This window comes from Mesoplodon mirus (genome assembly GCF_964341445.2).
Source record: "Mesoplodon mirus genome assembly, chromosome: 7".
NCBI lineage: Eukaryota > Metazoa > Chordata > Mammalia > Artiodactyla > Ziphiidae > Mesoplodon > Mesoplodon mirus.
In genome coordinates, this window is record NC_138983.1 from 80,481,577 (window position 1) to 80,497,475 (window position 15,899).

General features: G+C 43.0%; 1 protein-coding gene and 1 pseudogene across 2 annotated transcripts in view; both read left to right on the top strand.

The window, feature by feature from the left end:
* Positions 1–15,899, top strand: part of LOC309808828 (centrosomal protein of 78 kDa-like) — a 1,511,271-nt pseudogene that overhangs the window by 1,241,639 nt on the left and 253,733 nt on the right. The window lies entirely within an intron of this gene.
* Positions 1–15,899, top strand: part of LOC309808000 (forkhead-associated domain-containing protein 1-like) — a gene marked incomplete at both ends in the record, with an annotated part of 98,335 nt that overhangs the window by 7,085 nt on the left and 75,351 nt on the right. Inside the window, one exon of the mRNA XM_082628011.1 lies at positions 9,911–10,117. Coding sequence (XP_082484137.1) covers positions 9,911–10,117 — 207 coding nt within the window. The remainder of the gene's footprint in view (positions 1–9,910; positions 10,118–15,899) is intronic.

Sequence of the window (15,899 nt, forward strand, 5' to 3'; positions counted from 1 at the left end):
CTATGTTCTCTTGTAAGTGCTTTAGTATGTATTATATCATTTATACGTCACCAGTAGCTTATAAGAGTGTCCTTTTGTTACCTTACAGATGAGGAAGCTGAGGTATCACTTGCCCAAGGTCACCCTGCTAGGAAGTAGGAGAGCTGGACTCGAGCCCAGTCTAATAACCACCACGTTGCCCTGCTCCCCCAACCCCTGAACCACCAGGCCACGTGCCTCTCTCTGACAACTGTGTCACATGTCACAGAGAGGCCGAGAGCCCGAGGAGGCCCCCGAGGGCAATGGCAGTGGGTTGAGGACCCAGCGGGAGAGGAATCTCTTGAAGCCATTTGACAATAAAGGAAAGGGAAGGGGGAAGAGGCGGTGTTTCCAGGCCGAGGGGGTGGTGAGCATGTTCACAGGTTAGACGGAAGTTACACTGTCAAGGTGAGGATGCAGAAGAGGAGATGGTTGAGGAGAGGGACCAGACCAGGGTGGGATGAAGGCAGGACCACCCAGAGGCCCTTGGCAGCTAGGAGAAGCCTTGAAGGTCCCATCTAGGAGCTTCTCCATGCCTGGGAAGTCCAGGTCCTGGCAGGGAGCTGAAGGCACATTCACAGGGGTGTGGAGTGATGGAGGGGAGTTTCCTGAAGGGACTCCATAGGGAGTGGGCAGGGCTCAGAGAAACCACAAAGGATAGTGCAGGGCCCAGAGCTAGTATGAGTGAGGACTGTTCCCACCCCCAGAGCTGAGGGGTGAGGGGCAGGGGCATTTCCTGGGACCCGGAGACCCCGAGGGCTGGGTAGAGTCCTCTGAGGGAAGCTGTGTGGCCCCAGAGAATGGAAGCCAGGGGAGTAAGTACCCCAAGCTCTCTCCTCCCTGCTCTGATCTCTAACCCCCCATTGGCCAAACCCAACAAGAAACCAGAGACAAGGAGCCCATCAGCCCATGGATGTAGCTGCACAGGTGGGCCTGCTGGGCAGAGGGCGCCGTGTAAAGGGATGGAGGAGGGTCGGGAGAAGCAGACGGAGGATGCAGGCAGGTGCAGGAGGTGAAGACCTAGGAGGCTGTTGTCAAAGTAGAATGAAAAGCCTGAGAGCAGGGACCTGCTGGCTGGGGGGCCCAAAGGGCACTGGGCCAGCCTCAGGACAGAAGTGTGAGGGTGGCAGGAGGGTTTGGGGGCCGGGATGGACTTGAAGGAGCTGGTGAGCTTGAGCAGGGCCCAGGCTGGGTGAGCATAGGGCATTACCCATAGGGAGCAAACAGGGAGCAAAGGCTACGTGACTCAAGGAGAGGACGAGACAGAGGATAAGGAAGGCCGGGAGTGGGAGGTTATGGTCTGAGATGGGGCTTCCCAGTGCCAGGTGATGCAAGGTTGAAACCTAGCTCCAAAGGACGGTTCCAGGTACACGTCGAACCTCAGCGACAGTGTCAGTGAACCTCAGGGCAATGTCATAACTAAGTCAGCTTCCCGAGGAGGCTTCCTTAAAGCACAGGGGTCATCAGAGCAGATGGTCATTGTTAATAGAAGTTTAAACGTCTCAATATTTTATGGACTCACTATATACTTTTTAAAGACACTTTCAATGCAGGAGCCTTAAAAAATGCACTTGTTTTGTATATTAGGTCCTGCCTGTCTCCTCTCTCATTATTAAATCACTCTCTACTCTGAAAATCACAGGGTACAAATCAAAGGTACAAGTTTTGGAATTAGACTTGGGTTCAAACCCTGACATTGCCCTGGGCCAGCATCCTCAGGTTCAGTGAGTCCCTTCATCTTAGCCATTTTTTAAATCGTGGTAAAATACCTATAAAGTTTACCGTCTTAACCACTTTTAAGTGTACAGATCAGTAGTTGTAAGTTATTCACATTGTTGTGCAACCAGCCTCAGAATTTTTCATCTTGCAAAACTGAAACTGTACCCATTAAAGAACAATTCCCCGTTTCCCCTTCCCCAGCTCCTGGCAACCCCCGTTCTATTTTGTTTCTATGAGCTTGACTACTTTATGTACCTCACACAGTGGAATCATACTAAATTTGCTTTTTTGTGACACTTATTTCACATCATGTCCTCACGGTTCATCCATGTTGTCGCATGTGTCCGAATTTCCTTCCTCCTACACTGAATAATATTCCACTGTATGGATGGACCACATTTTGCTTATCCAATCATCAGTCAGTGGGCACTTGGGTGGCTTCCACCTTTTGGCAATTGTGAATAATGCTACTATAAACATGAGTGTACAAATAACTCTTTAAGTTCCTGCTTTCAATTCTTTGGGGTATATACCCAGAAGTGGACTTGCTGGATCATATGATAATTTTATTCTAAATTGTTTGAGAAGCCGCTCTACTGTTTTCCATATCAGCTGCACCATTTTACATTCTCAGCAGTGCATAAGTGTTCCCCTACTCTACATCCTTGCCAACACTTGTTATTTTCTGTTGCTGTTTGTTTGTTTTTGATAGTAGCCATCCTAATGGGTATGAGGTGGTATCTCACTGTGGTTTTGATTTGAATTTCCCTAATGACTAGTAATGTTGAGCATCTTTTTATATGCTTGTTGGACATTTATATATCTTCTTTGGAGAAATGTCTATTCCAGTTCTTTGCCCATATTTGATCAGGTTATTTGGGGGTTCTTTTTTGTTGTTGTTGTTGAGTTATAGTTCTCTATATATTCTTCATATTAACCCTTTTTCAGATTTGTGTTTTGCAACTATTTTCTCCCATTCTCTAGATGGCCTTTCACCCTGTTTATTGTGTCCTTTGATTCACTGAAGTTTTAATTTTTGATATAGTTGAATTTATCTATTTTTACTTTTGCTGCCTATGCTTTTGGTATCATATCCAATAATGCATTGCCAAATCCAATGTCATAAAGCTTTCCTCCTGTGCTTTCCTCTAAAAGTTTTATAGTTTTAGACTCTGTTTAAGTCTTTGATCCACTTTGAGTTAATTTTTATACATGGTGTAAGGTAAGAGTTCAACTTAATTCTTTTGCAGTCTTTCCCAGCATCATTTGTTGAAAATACTGTTCTTTCCCCATTGAATAATCTTGGCACCCTTGTCAAAAATCATTGGACCATATATGCAAAGTTTTATTTCTGTGCTCTCTATTCTATTCTATTGGCCTATGTGCCTGACCTTATGTCAGTATCACACTGTTTTGATTACTGTACCTTTGTATGCAGTAAGTTTTGAAATCAGGAAGTGTGAGACCTCCAACTTTGCTTTTCTTTCTCAATAGTATTTTGGCTATTTGGGGTCCACTGAGATTCCATATGAATTTTAGGATGAATTTTTCTATTTCTGCCAAAACTGCTGTTGGGATTTTGAATCTGTAGATCCTTCTGTGTAGTAATGACATCTTAACAATCTTAAGTCTTCCAACCCACGAATACAGGGTGTCTTTCCATTTATTTGTGTCTTTAATTTCTTTCAGCAGCACTTTGTAGTTTTCAGTGTACACATCTTTTACCACCTTGGTTAAATTTATCCCAAAATATGTTATTCATTTTGATGCTATTGTAAATGAAATTATTTTCTTAACTTCCTTTTCAGGTTGTTCATTGTGAGCATATAGAAACACAACTGATGTTTGTGTGTTGATTTTGTGTCCTACGATTTTGCTAGTGAATGTAATTTTTTAGTTCTAAGAGGGTTGTGGTTTTTCATGGACTCTTTAGGATTTTGTACATGTAAGATCATGTTGCCTGTGAACAGAGATAATTTTACTTCTTCCTTTCGAATTTGGATGCCTTTATTTCTTTTTCTTGCCTAATTTCTCTGGCTAGGACTTCCAGTACTTTGTTGAATAGAAGTGGCAAAAGCAGGTATCCTTATCTTATTCTTGAAATTAGAGGAAAAGCTTTCCGTCTTTCACCTTTGAGTATGATGCTACCTGTGGGCCTTTCATATTTGACCTTTATTATGTTGAGGTAATTTCCCTGTATTCCCTGTTTGTTGAGTGCTTTTATCATGAAAGAGTGTTGCATTTTGTCAAATGCTTTTTGTACATCAATCGAGATGATCATTTTTTTCCTTCTTTCTGTTAATGTGATGTATTACGTGGATTAATTTTCATATGTTGAACCATCAAGTCTGCATTCCAAGAATAAATCCCACTTGGTCATAGTGTATGATCCTTTTAATGTGCTGTTGAATTCGGTTTCCTCCTATTTTGTTGAGGATTGTGGTATCAGTGTTCATAAGAGATACTGGTCTGTAGTTTTCTTGTAGTGTCTTTGTCTGGGTTTGGTATCAAGGTAATGCTGTCCTCTCACTTCACCTTTTGAGTCTCAGCTTCTTTATCTCTAAGATGGAGATAATAATAGAGACCCTGTTTAGGGCTGTCATGCAGATTAAATGATAAAAATGCAGACAAAATGCTTCAGCAGGGCCCAGTTCACAGGAAGCCCTCAAAATATGTTAGAGGATGATAAGGATAATAATAAAAATAATAATAAATAAATAACAGTTCATCTCATAGTTGGACAGCTCAGTAGGCTGGGGCTTATAGAGTCAGTCTGTATTAGCAGCAGGGCGTCTGTCCAGTAGCAGCATTTAGCAATTTTCCAAGTAAAGGGAGCGAGTGATATTATAGGGCCAAACTAGGAAGCTGTCTCCTGGCCTAACATGTGGTAGAGGCTCACCCAAATTTGTGGAGTCATTTAAAACTTCCTGCTTGCTTTGATTTCTTAATAATGGCTTGACAGTTTTTGAGGAACTGAAAGCAGTGAAGCCTGGGAAGAGACAAACAAAATGTAACACACAGAATTTCTCTCATTCATGGGTTATCAAAGGTTCAAAGGACACAAAGATCAATGGCAATGGTGATGAAGATGATGTGGGTGACATTTTCCAAAGAACTAATGTGTTTTCATTTTTTTAAATACTTTATTTTTTGAACAGTTTTAGGTTTACAGGAAATTGAGCAGAGAATACAGAGAGTTCCCATATATCCACCCCTCCAATACACACAGTTTCCCCTATTATTAACATCATGCATTAGTGCGGTACATTTGTTACAACTGATGAACCAATATTGATATGCTATTATTAACTAAGTCCATAGTTTACATTAGGGTTCACTCTTTGCGTTGTACGTTCTTTCCTTTTGACAAATGTATAGTGACAAGTATCCACCATTACAGTATCATAAAAAATATTTTCACTGCCCTGAAATCCCCTGTGCCCCTCCTCTTCATTCTGAGCTCCAGAGCCCCTGTGCCCCTGGCAAGCACTGATCTTTTACTCTCCTTATAGTTTTACTTTTTCCAGAATTTAATACAGTTGGAATCATACGGTATGTAACATTTTCAGACTAGGTTCTTTCACTAAGCAATATGCATTTAAGATTCCTCCATGTCTTTTTTGTTATTTGATAACTCATTTATTTTTATCACTAGTATTTCATTGTATGGATGTACCACAATTTGTCCATCCATTTACCTTTTAAAGGACATCTTGGTTGCTTCCAGTTTTTGGCAGTTATGAATAAAGATGCTGTAAGCATGTATCCAAAATCAATGAGTCTTCATGGATATAGAGAACAGACTGTGGTTGCCAAGTGGGAGGGGGTTGAGGGAGAGATGGAGTGGGGGGTTAAGGTTAGCAGATGTGAGCTGTTACATCCAGGATGGAGAAACAACAAGGTCCTACTGTAGAGCACAGGGAACTATATTCAACATCCTGTGATAAACCATAATGGAAAAGAATATTTTAAAAAGAATGTATATATATGTATAACTGAATCACTTTGCTGTACAGCAGAAATTAATACAACATTGTAAATCGACTACATTTCAATAAAATAAATAAATAAACAATATAAATGAGTCTTAAAAATCAACAATAAGAAACCAAACAACCCAACTTAAAAATGGGCAAAAGAGCTCAACAGACACCTCACCAAAGAAAATCTACAGATGTCAAATAAGCATATGAAAAGATGTTAAACATCATATATCATTAAGGAATTTCAAATAAACATGAAATATCTCTTCATTTATTTAGACTACTTTGATTTCTTTCATCAACATTTTGTAGTTTTCTTCATATACCTCTTCATATAGCTAAGTATTTTGTTAGATTTATTCCTAAGTACTTCATTTTTTTTTTTTTGGTGCTAATGTAAATGGTGTTGTGTTTTTAATTTCATATTCCACTTGTTCATTGTTGGTATATAGGAAAGCAATTGACTTTTGTATATTAATCATGGATTCTGCAACCTGGGTACAATTGCTCATTAGTTCCAGGAGGGCTTTCTGTCGGTTCTTTGGGATTTTCTGCATAGACAATCATGCCATCTGCAAAATGGGCAAAAGATCTGAACAAACACCTCACCAAAGAAGATTTCTTTTTCCTTCCCAATCTATCTTTTATTCTCTTTTCTTGCCTTGTTGCATTAGCTAGGAGATACAGTACAATGTTGAAAATGCGTGGTGAAAGGGGACATCTTCACCTTATTCCTGATCTTAATTGGAAAGTTTCTAGTTTCTCACCATTAAATATGACGTTAGCTTTAGGGTTTTTATAGATGTACTTTATCAGGTTGAGGAAGTTCCCCTCCATCCTTAATTTGCCAAGAGTTGTTGTGGTGGTTTGGTGGTTTGTTAGTTTATCATGGATGGTGTTTAATTTTGTCAAATGCTCTTTTTGCATCTACTGTTATGATAATGCGATTTCTCTTCTCTACGCTGTTGATGTGATGGATTACATTAATTGATTTCCAAATGTTGAACCAGCCTTGCATACCTGGAATAAATCCCACTTGACTGTGGTGTAGAACTCTTTTTATACATCACTGGATTCAATTTGCTAATATTTTGTTGAGGATTTTGCATCTATATTCATGACCAGTATTGGTCTGAAATTTTCCTGTTTTGCAATATCTTTATCTGGTTTTGCTATTAGAATAAGCTTGGCCTCACAGAATGAGCTGGGAAGTGTTCTCTCTTCTTCTATTTTCTGGAAGAGATTATTGAGAACTGGTATCATTCTTTCCTTAATGTTTGATAGAATTGACCAGTGAACCCATCCAGGCCTGGTGCTTTCCATTTTGGAAGGTTATTCATTATTGATTCAAATTCTTTACTAGATATGAGTCTATTCAGAGTATTTATTTCTCCTTGTGTGAGTTTCAGTAGATTGTGTCTTTCAAGGAAATGGTCCACTTCATTAAGTTATAAAATCTGTGGGCATAGAATTATTCATAATATTCCTTTATTATCCCTTCAGTGTCCATGAGATCAGTAGTGATGCCATCGCTTTCATTTCTGATTTGAGTAATTTGTATCTTCTCTCTTTTTTTCTTGGTTATCCTGCTAGAGGTTTGTCAATTTTATTGATCTTTACAAGAAAAAAAAAAAAAAACCAAACAGCTCTTTATTTTGCTGACTTTTCTCTCTTGTTTTCCTGCTTTTTATTTCATTCATTGCTTCTTGTCTTCTGCTTGTGGTAGGCTTATATTGCTCTTCTTTCTCTAGTTTCATAAGGTGGAAGCTTAGATCTTTTCAAATGTATGCCTTCAATGCCATAAACTTCCCTCCAAGCACTGCTTTCACTGCATCTTGCAAATTTTCATAGGTTGTATTTTCATTTTCATTTAGCTCAAGATGAATTTTTATTTCCCATGAGACTCCCTCCTTGACCCATCTGTTATTTAGAGGTGTGTTGTTTAATCTGAAAATATTTGGGTATTTTCCAGCTGTCTTTCTGGTATTGGTTTCTAGCCTAATTCCATTGTGTTCTGAAAACGTACTTTGCATAATTTCTATTCTTTTACATTTGTTGAGGTATATTTCGTGGCCTGGAATGTGGTCTGCTTGGTGAATGTTCAATGGGAGCTTGAGAAGGATGTGTGTTTTGTTGCTGTGGGATGAAGCTGTGTGGTTGCCAGTTAGATCCAGATGATGGTAGTTCTATTCAGTTCAACTTCATTCTTACTAATTTTCTGGCTGGTGGGTCTGCCCGTCACTGACAGAGGGCTGTTGAGGTCTCCAGCTACCATGATGGATTCATCTGCTTCTCCTTGCAGTCCTATCAGTTTTTGCCTTCCATACTTTGATGCTCTATTGTTGGGTACATACAATGAAGGACTGTTATGTCTGCTTGGAGAATCAACCCCTTTATCACTATGTATCGCCTCTCTTTATCCCTGATAACTTTCCTTCCTCTGAAGTTGGCTCTGCTTGAAATTAATAGAGCTACTCCTGCTTTCTTCTTGTGTTTCAGTATTTTAAGTGCCAAAGTGTTTGGTAGGAATTTGAAAAGTGGGTAAAGGCACAGTCATTTGAATCAGGCAAACCTGGGAACAAGCCAAGCGAGTCAAAGTGGCTGACTGTGGGCACACTTAATCGTTCTATGCCTCAGTTTCCTCATCTAAGAAATGAGTAACTATCGGACCTACTGTACAGCACAGGGAACTATATTCAATATCTTGCAGTAACCTGTGATAGAAAAGAACCTGAAAAAGAATAGATATTATATATATGTATAACTGAATCACTTTGCTGTACACCTGAAACTAACACAACATTGTAAATCAACTAGACTTCAATAAAAAATTAAATTTTTTTTTAAATGAGGAAGTATCCCTTTGAATTATTGTGAAGATGAAACGGGATAATGCAGTAAAGCACTTAGCAAATTTCCTGGCATTTGTGTAATTACACATAATGTGTCATTAATATATTCTACTAATATATGCAGTTATATTATTATCTATTCATATACTATAAGCTATTATTACTATAAGCTATTGGTTATAATTATATTGTGGGACATTAGTATAGATTTCTAAGTCCAAGTACTCTCTATGAAAGTTGGATGAGGCACTCTGAGAAGAGTGACTTAGAAAATATTTGCAAAGTCTCAGGCTGGAGTGGATGGCTCATAGGCAGTGTCCTGAGAAGACAGAGGACTTCGCACGTGCCCTGCAGCCCATAGTCCAGGGCGCCGGGGCCAGGGGGGATGTGATATTTCTTCCTTGGTGCCGAGTTTTGCTCATTCTTCTTATTAAAGTGGTTACACAGGAGGTTTCTGACGCCACTGACAAATCACTGTCTGGGGTCTCTCTCTTTTGAGGGAAATGTGGTCACACCAGGGCCCCTATTGAAAAATAGATCATCTTTGGTTAGATAAATTCTGATTAGCTTTTAAGAAGCAACAGTAATAATTAAGCACATGGGAAAAACCTTCATTGTACACCAAGGCTTTTAAAAGGTAGTTATAAAACTATGTTTTGTGGTGTGAGCTCAGTTGTGTTTAAACTTTTTAAAAAGATTGTAAGCATAGAGAAAAGACTGGAAGGATGTGAACCACCGTGTTCTCGGTGCCTGCCTCTGGGGGACGGGAGTCTAAGTGATTTTAATGTCTTCTTTGTGTTTTTCTCTAGTCCTCATTTTCTGCATTATTACAAAAAACATGTTATTTTAAAAATGAATAGAACAAACAACAATTATTACAAAACCTCCCCTGAACTTTAACACTTGCAGTAAATGGACAGTTGTCACTTGCCAACTGACCTTTCTGGTTTGTGTTGGGCCATTTCTGCTGTCTTGCCACTCGGGACAACCAAAAGGATACTTGCATGGGATCAGAGAACTATCAAGTGGCCAATTCCTGGCCAATTCCCCCCGAGTTCCCTCTTGCCTCTGTGTTGCCTGACGCCCTACCCCAAAACTGGGCATCTAGTCTCGGTCTGCTGTCAGGCTCTGGTGACCCTCCACTCACTAGCTGTGTGGCCTTAGGCAAGTCACTTAACCTCTCTGACCCTCAGCATCCTCCTCTTAAAATGAGGATTGCAGTGACCGTCCAGCCAGATGAAGTGGTTAGCACATTGGGGCCCCCAGTGTCAGTGGCACTAGTTATTCCTTGTTATTCCTGTTATTCCTGGCTCTGACTGTCCCCCTTCTGCATTTCAGTCTGCAGACGTCGACAACCATCACGCACTCATTGAATATAATGAGGCCGAAAGCAGCTTTGTTCTCCACGACTTCAATTCCTGCAACGGCACGTTCGTCAATGAGTGCCACATTCAGAACGTGGCTGTGAAGCTCCTACCCGGAGACATCCTGAGGTTTGGGTCCAGAGGGCTGACCTACGAACTGGTCATCGAAAACCCAGCCTCGGTGAGTCCAGGCCCCTGCGGGGGTGGGGTGGGGTGGGGTGGGGTGCAGAGGTGCCGTGTTGTGTCACCTTCCGTGCAGCCTAGGGCTCGGGTACGGCCACAGGTGGAGTTCGTCTGGAGCGCGTCACTCTTCCTTTCGCGATTCTGCGAAGTTCAGCCCCATCGCGTGGGTGCCCGGGGAGAGCGAGTCCTCGCGCCCTCTTCTGGGCATTTCGTGGAATTACATGCAAGAGTTGCCTAGGGACCAGCCCAGAGCGAGAGCATTTTCCTGAAAAGTGAAGCTTGGCGAGGGGAGGTGGAAAGCAGGTGTGTGCTTTTGAAGATGCAGAGATGGATGCTTCCTTTTTAGGCAGATCAGTGCTCTGCAACTTCCTAGCTTTGCGACCTCGGCCAGGGTTCTCTGCGTGCCTGGGTCTGGGTCTTCTCAGCGGTGCAGGGCGTTGAGAGAGTATCTATGTATAAAAAGTCAAAGTCTCTGGCCGGAGTAGACACTCAAGGCCTGCCAGCTGTTATCACACCGGATCAGAAATGTTCCCGGGATCAGGACCTAAAGTATGGCCCCAGGTTAAGCGGAACGTAACCCAAAATTCGCTCAGTCACCAGAAGTATCTGGTTCAGTAGGGAGGCAGGATGGGGGCTGGTTAGCAACACAGTCCTGGGTCAGAACCCCAGCTCTGCCACTGGCCTACTCGGTGCGCTCTTGCACAAACCATTGGACCCCTCGGAACCTCGGTTTCCTCATCTACAAAATGGGGCCAACGACAGCAATGACCTTGCAGGCTTATCTCGAGGGCTAAATGAGATGGTTCTAATTGTAAAACTCCCAGAATAATGCCCATTCGTGGTGAGCACACAATTAATACCTGTCGTGTGTGTCCCAGAGAGACGGCGTGTTAACCTCACTCCCCAGCACCAAGAACCCTGCATGGACTGAGACCTCCGAGGCTTAAAGTCCTTTCTGGGACGAGGCTGGGTATAAATAAATAAAGTTTAGAGAATCTAGACAGAATCCTGGGGTGTGGGTCCACTAGGCAGCCTTAAATACTCACTCAGAGAAGATGAGCACCGTCCCTCAGGCTGCAGGGCCCGTGACACCGCATCCACCACGTTTGGCTTTGAAAATCTGGGGCAGTTTTCTCCTGCTGCTTCTCAGCCCCCTTTTCCTCCTTGGACCAACATTAAAGTGTGCTCACTTGTGGGATGCACTGGGATCCACTGGCCGCCCTGAGGAGGGGCTCCTGACATAGAAGGTGTTGACCTGATCAGGGGTTCTCAACATGGGTTCTAAGGATCCCCCTCGTGAGAAGCACGTGGGGAGCAGACCCACAGTGCAGATGTGGGCTTCACCCCAGGCCTGAGGACTCATACTTAGGATTCCCAGATGAAATACAGGACACGCAGTTAAATCTGAATTTCAGAGAAGCAACAAATCATTGTTATGTGCAGGTGTGGCCCAACTATTGTAAGGAACCACTTATGCTAAAAAAATTATTTGGTGTTTATCTGAACTTCAGATTTAACGGACACCCTATAGTTTATTATATATTGATTTATTCATTTCTTTATTTATGCGAAATCTGGCAACCATACACATCCTCCCTGGGAGTAGGGCCTGGGAATATGCATTCTCACAAGCTCCCTGATGATTCTGATGCACCACCAATAGGAGGGAAACCGAAATTTAGAATCCTTTGTATGGAACACTTACAGAATTTTTTAGGGATCAAAGAAAAGGGGATTTCACACTCCCAAGCCTGAAAATCCAAGTTCATGAAGTTTGATTCAATGTGCCCCAACATGTCTGATTCCAAGAATTTTTCAGGAATGTTCAGTAAAATTACAGGTTCTCAGGCCCCCTCCCTGGGAAATTCTGACTCTGTGGCTTGCCCGTGGGGAGAAGAAGAGGGGGAGCAGCAAACAATATCTGCATTTTTTTCTTCTTTTTTCCTACAAAGATATTTATTGAAATATTATTTATAGGGGCATAAAATTTGAAAACTATTTCCATCCAAAGGGGGCATTGTTTAATATATTATATTGTTTAATATATTATAAGGAGTTTAATATACTATAAGGAGTTCGTTTATATATGGAATACTCTTCTGCCTTTGTAAAATACAGCTTTCTTGAGATATAATTGACATGCCATAAACGTCACATGTTTAAAGTCTGTAAGTGGATGGGCTTTGACATATGGGTACACCTGTGAAACCATAGCCACAATCAAGACAGTGAACAGCTCCTTCATCCTCCAAAGTTTCCTCCGGATCACAGCATGTGTTTGTTTGCTTGCTTGCTCTTAACAGCTTCACTGAAGTACAATTTACATAACAGAAACTTCACCCATTTGAAGTGTCCAATTCAATCAATTTGAATATATTGATGGAGTTGTGCAGCCATCACCACAACCTGCTCTCAGAACATTTTCCTCCATTTCTATCACCCCAAACCTCGGAGAAACCTTGGAGGTATTTCATTTTGGGGTTTGTTTTTAACTTTTAATTTTCAAAATTATGGTAAAATACACATAAAATTTACCATCTTAACCATGTTTAAGTGCACAGTTCACAGTGGCATTAAATCTATTCACACTGTTGTGCAGCCATCACCCCCATCCATCTTCAGAACTTTGTTCATCTTCCCAAACTGAAACTCTATGCCCATCACATCAAACCCCCTGCTTCCTTCCTCCCCTCCCACCATGCTTTCTGTGTCTGTGAATTGGACTATTCTAGGTTCCTCATATAAATGGAATCTTACATTGTTTGTCCTTTTGTGACCATCTTATTTCACTTAGTATGATATCCTCATGGTTCATTCCAGTTGAATATTTCATTGTATGGATTCACCACATTTTGTTTACCTGTTCATCCATCCATGGCCACTTGGGTTGCTTCCACCTTTTGGCCATTTTGAGTAAGTTTGTTATGAACACGGGTGTACAGCTATGGAATGGGGACTTTATTTTACAAGGTGCTTCTTATATAATTGTGGGGAAAAGTGATGACGACCTCTAACCTTGAGTAGATAAGACGGAAGAAGATGCTTTGTAAGAAGAGAAACGAGGAGAGCAGCAGGAGGAATCACTGACGTGAACAGCACTGTGCTAAGCAATGCACCTGCTCTCCCTTATTTCACGCTCACAGCAACCTATGAGATGGGTTCTCCCATGATCCCCATTTGACAGACAAGGAATCCGAAACTCAGAGAGGTTAAGTAATTTCCCCAGGGCCACACAGCTTGTCAGTGCAAATTAAACACTATCCCCACTTGTGGAAAAAGGAGGGGAGAAAACCATTTAGTCTGATGCTAGCTGGAGCAGTAGCCTTGACTGGTTTTCACACCGAGGAAAGCATACTCTCACGGTCACTCGAATATGCACGGATTTTTTCAATTCTTATTCCTACACGCACTTGCACCTTGCTTCATTCCTCGGTTGACTACAGGCAGCTGCACAAGTGTTCCCCCGGCCTGTGCCCAGGGCACTTTGCAGGACTCTCCACAGCCCCATCTTCTCAAAAGTGCTCTCTGCCGGGGCGTCCCCAGCTTGAGAAGCTTCCATCCATGATGCTCATATTCATGGAGGGGTCCTTTGCAGCGTCCGTGTGAGGGCAGCCTGTGGACTGCCTGACACCTTCCTACAAATTCCACTTCCTGATGACCCCAACCTGCTGGCTATTTAAAAGAAGAGAAAGGAAGAGGGGAAAAGGGAGAGGTATTGAAGAGCATCTCTCATCAAATATTTTGAAGCCCAGTTTTTCTAAAAAATTCGTGGCCCTCTTGCTTCCGGCCTATTCTTGTTTCCAATTGATTTTGGGGTCCCTGGTGAGGGCGCTGTGTTTCCTCCTTGGATGGAGTTTCCACGGAGGACTGCCCTGATATCATACAGATTAAGTATGATGAGAACTGTTCTTCTCCCGACAAAGAGTTCCCAAATGAAAGCATTTAGTTCAGGTTTTGTGGTGACCCTAACCAATAGAGGAGGGTGTGACAGCATTTTACTGGGGGAGGGGGGTGAGGTGCGGGGCGCTTAGGAATCCAGATGTGTGTGCAGATGTCACAGTGGTTAGAGCACGTGCCCTGAGGTCAGGCTGACTCCAGCGCCGTCCCAGCCCTGCTCTTGACCGGCTTTTATACTGGACGTGCACAAATCATCTACCTCTCAGGGCCTCGGTCCCCACTCCTGTAACAATAGTTCCTACCACCTTGAGTGACTGTGGTATTAAGTGGGCAAAGTGCGTAAATTGCTTAGTCCAGCGTCTGGCACCTAATAAGCACATGATAACCCTCAGCTTTAGAGTCAAGCAAACCAGCATGGAGCAGCCAAGATGCCTCCTTTGTAAATGTCCTTTTGGACAGGGAAGCCTCCCAAGACCTGCCCCCGCTTGCAGATAAATATATTTGCAGATAAATATATTTGCAGATAAATTACCCATAGAATAACATACAAGATGGAAAACTATAAAGAAAAACTCTTGTTTGACAAAGTGCATTGGCAGCCAGGTTGTGCCCAGGACCATCCTTTTTTTTTTTTTTTTTTTTTTTTTTTTTTTTTTTTTTTTTGCGGTCGCGTGCCTCTCACTGTTGTGGCCTCTCCCGTTGCAGAGCACAGGCTCCGGACGTGCAGGCTCAGCGGCCATGGCTCACTGGCCCAGCCGCTCCGCAGCATGTGGGATCCTCCCGGACCGGGGCACAAACCCGTGTCCCCTGCATCGGCAGGTGGACTCTCAACCACTGCGCCACCAGTGAAGCCCCCAGGACCATACTTTGTAAATTATAGCTCTCTCATCAAAGTATTACCTAGGGCTGCCATATTGCACAACTCCAGGTTCACCATTCACAACGTAGTCCACGTAGATGGCGCCCACTGAAGCTGTGCAGGACATAACCCGCAGGGCCATCTGCAATGCCCTGAAGCAACCGTTGATTAATCCCATAGAGTCTTGGCACCAGGCGTGGGAAATTGAGGTCCCAGAGTCAGGTGTGCCGCCGTGTTGTGGGTTTTGTTGGTTGTTGCCTTTACTCGTGCTTTCTGAGCTCTGGGAAAGGAGGTGTGGAAACAAGCTGTGCTAGTCACAGTGGCGCCGTTCTTACAAGGCAGCTGAGTAAGGAAACCCACGTCACCCGTATGTATCCATCATGTCTTTCTCTGTTCTGAAATACGGCAAAACGGATGGAAATGGCCAGAATGAAAAAGGAAGCCAGGCGCCACAAATGACGTGCCGAGTTGTTCCATGAGGGGGTTGACAACTCCTTATCGGCAGCCCCCATCCCCATGACTGCCTGTGTCTGGCCTTCCCTGTTGCCTGCTCTGCCCTGTTCCCAGTCCAGCCAGACTCTCCCCCGTGGCTCCTGGATACTGTCTTCTGTCCCTGCAATGTCATGACGTCCTGTCTTGCGAGAAGAGCGCCCTCTGTCGGCCAATATTCCTTGCTGCTTTAATGGGGAAGCTCTGCAGAACACAATCGAGAAAGCAAGGCCTTTGGAGTTGGATGGACCCAAGTTGAAATGCCAGCTGCAACTGACTTTACCTTTCTGAGCTTCAATTTCCAATTTCTGCCAAGGAGCTACTCATTAATCCCAGGTCCCCTTTCCCCCTTCAGTTGTTTTTTATAGAGGTCCCTGGGACCACCCCTATCATGGCATAAACTGAGGCTCAGAGAGTTTCAGTGACTTCCCCAAGGTTAGGCATCAGTCATATAGATCCAGAGACAGGATTAAAAGCCAGCTCTCCTGAGTCCCTTGGAGGCTTTTCCTAATAGCACGAAGCATCGTGGGGCCGT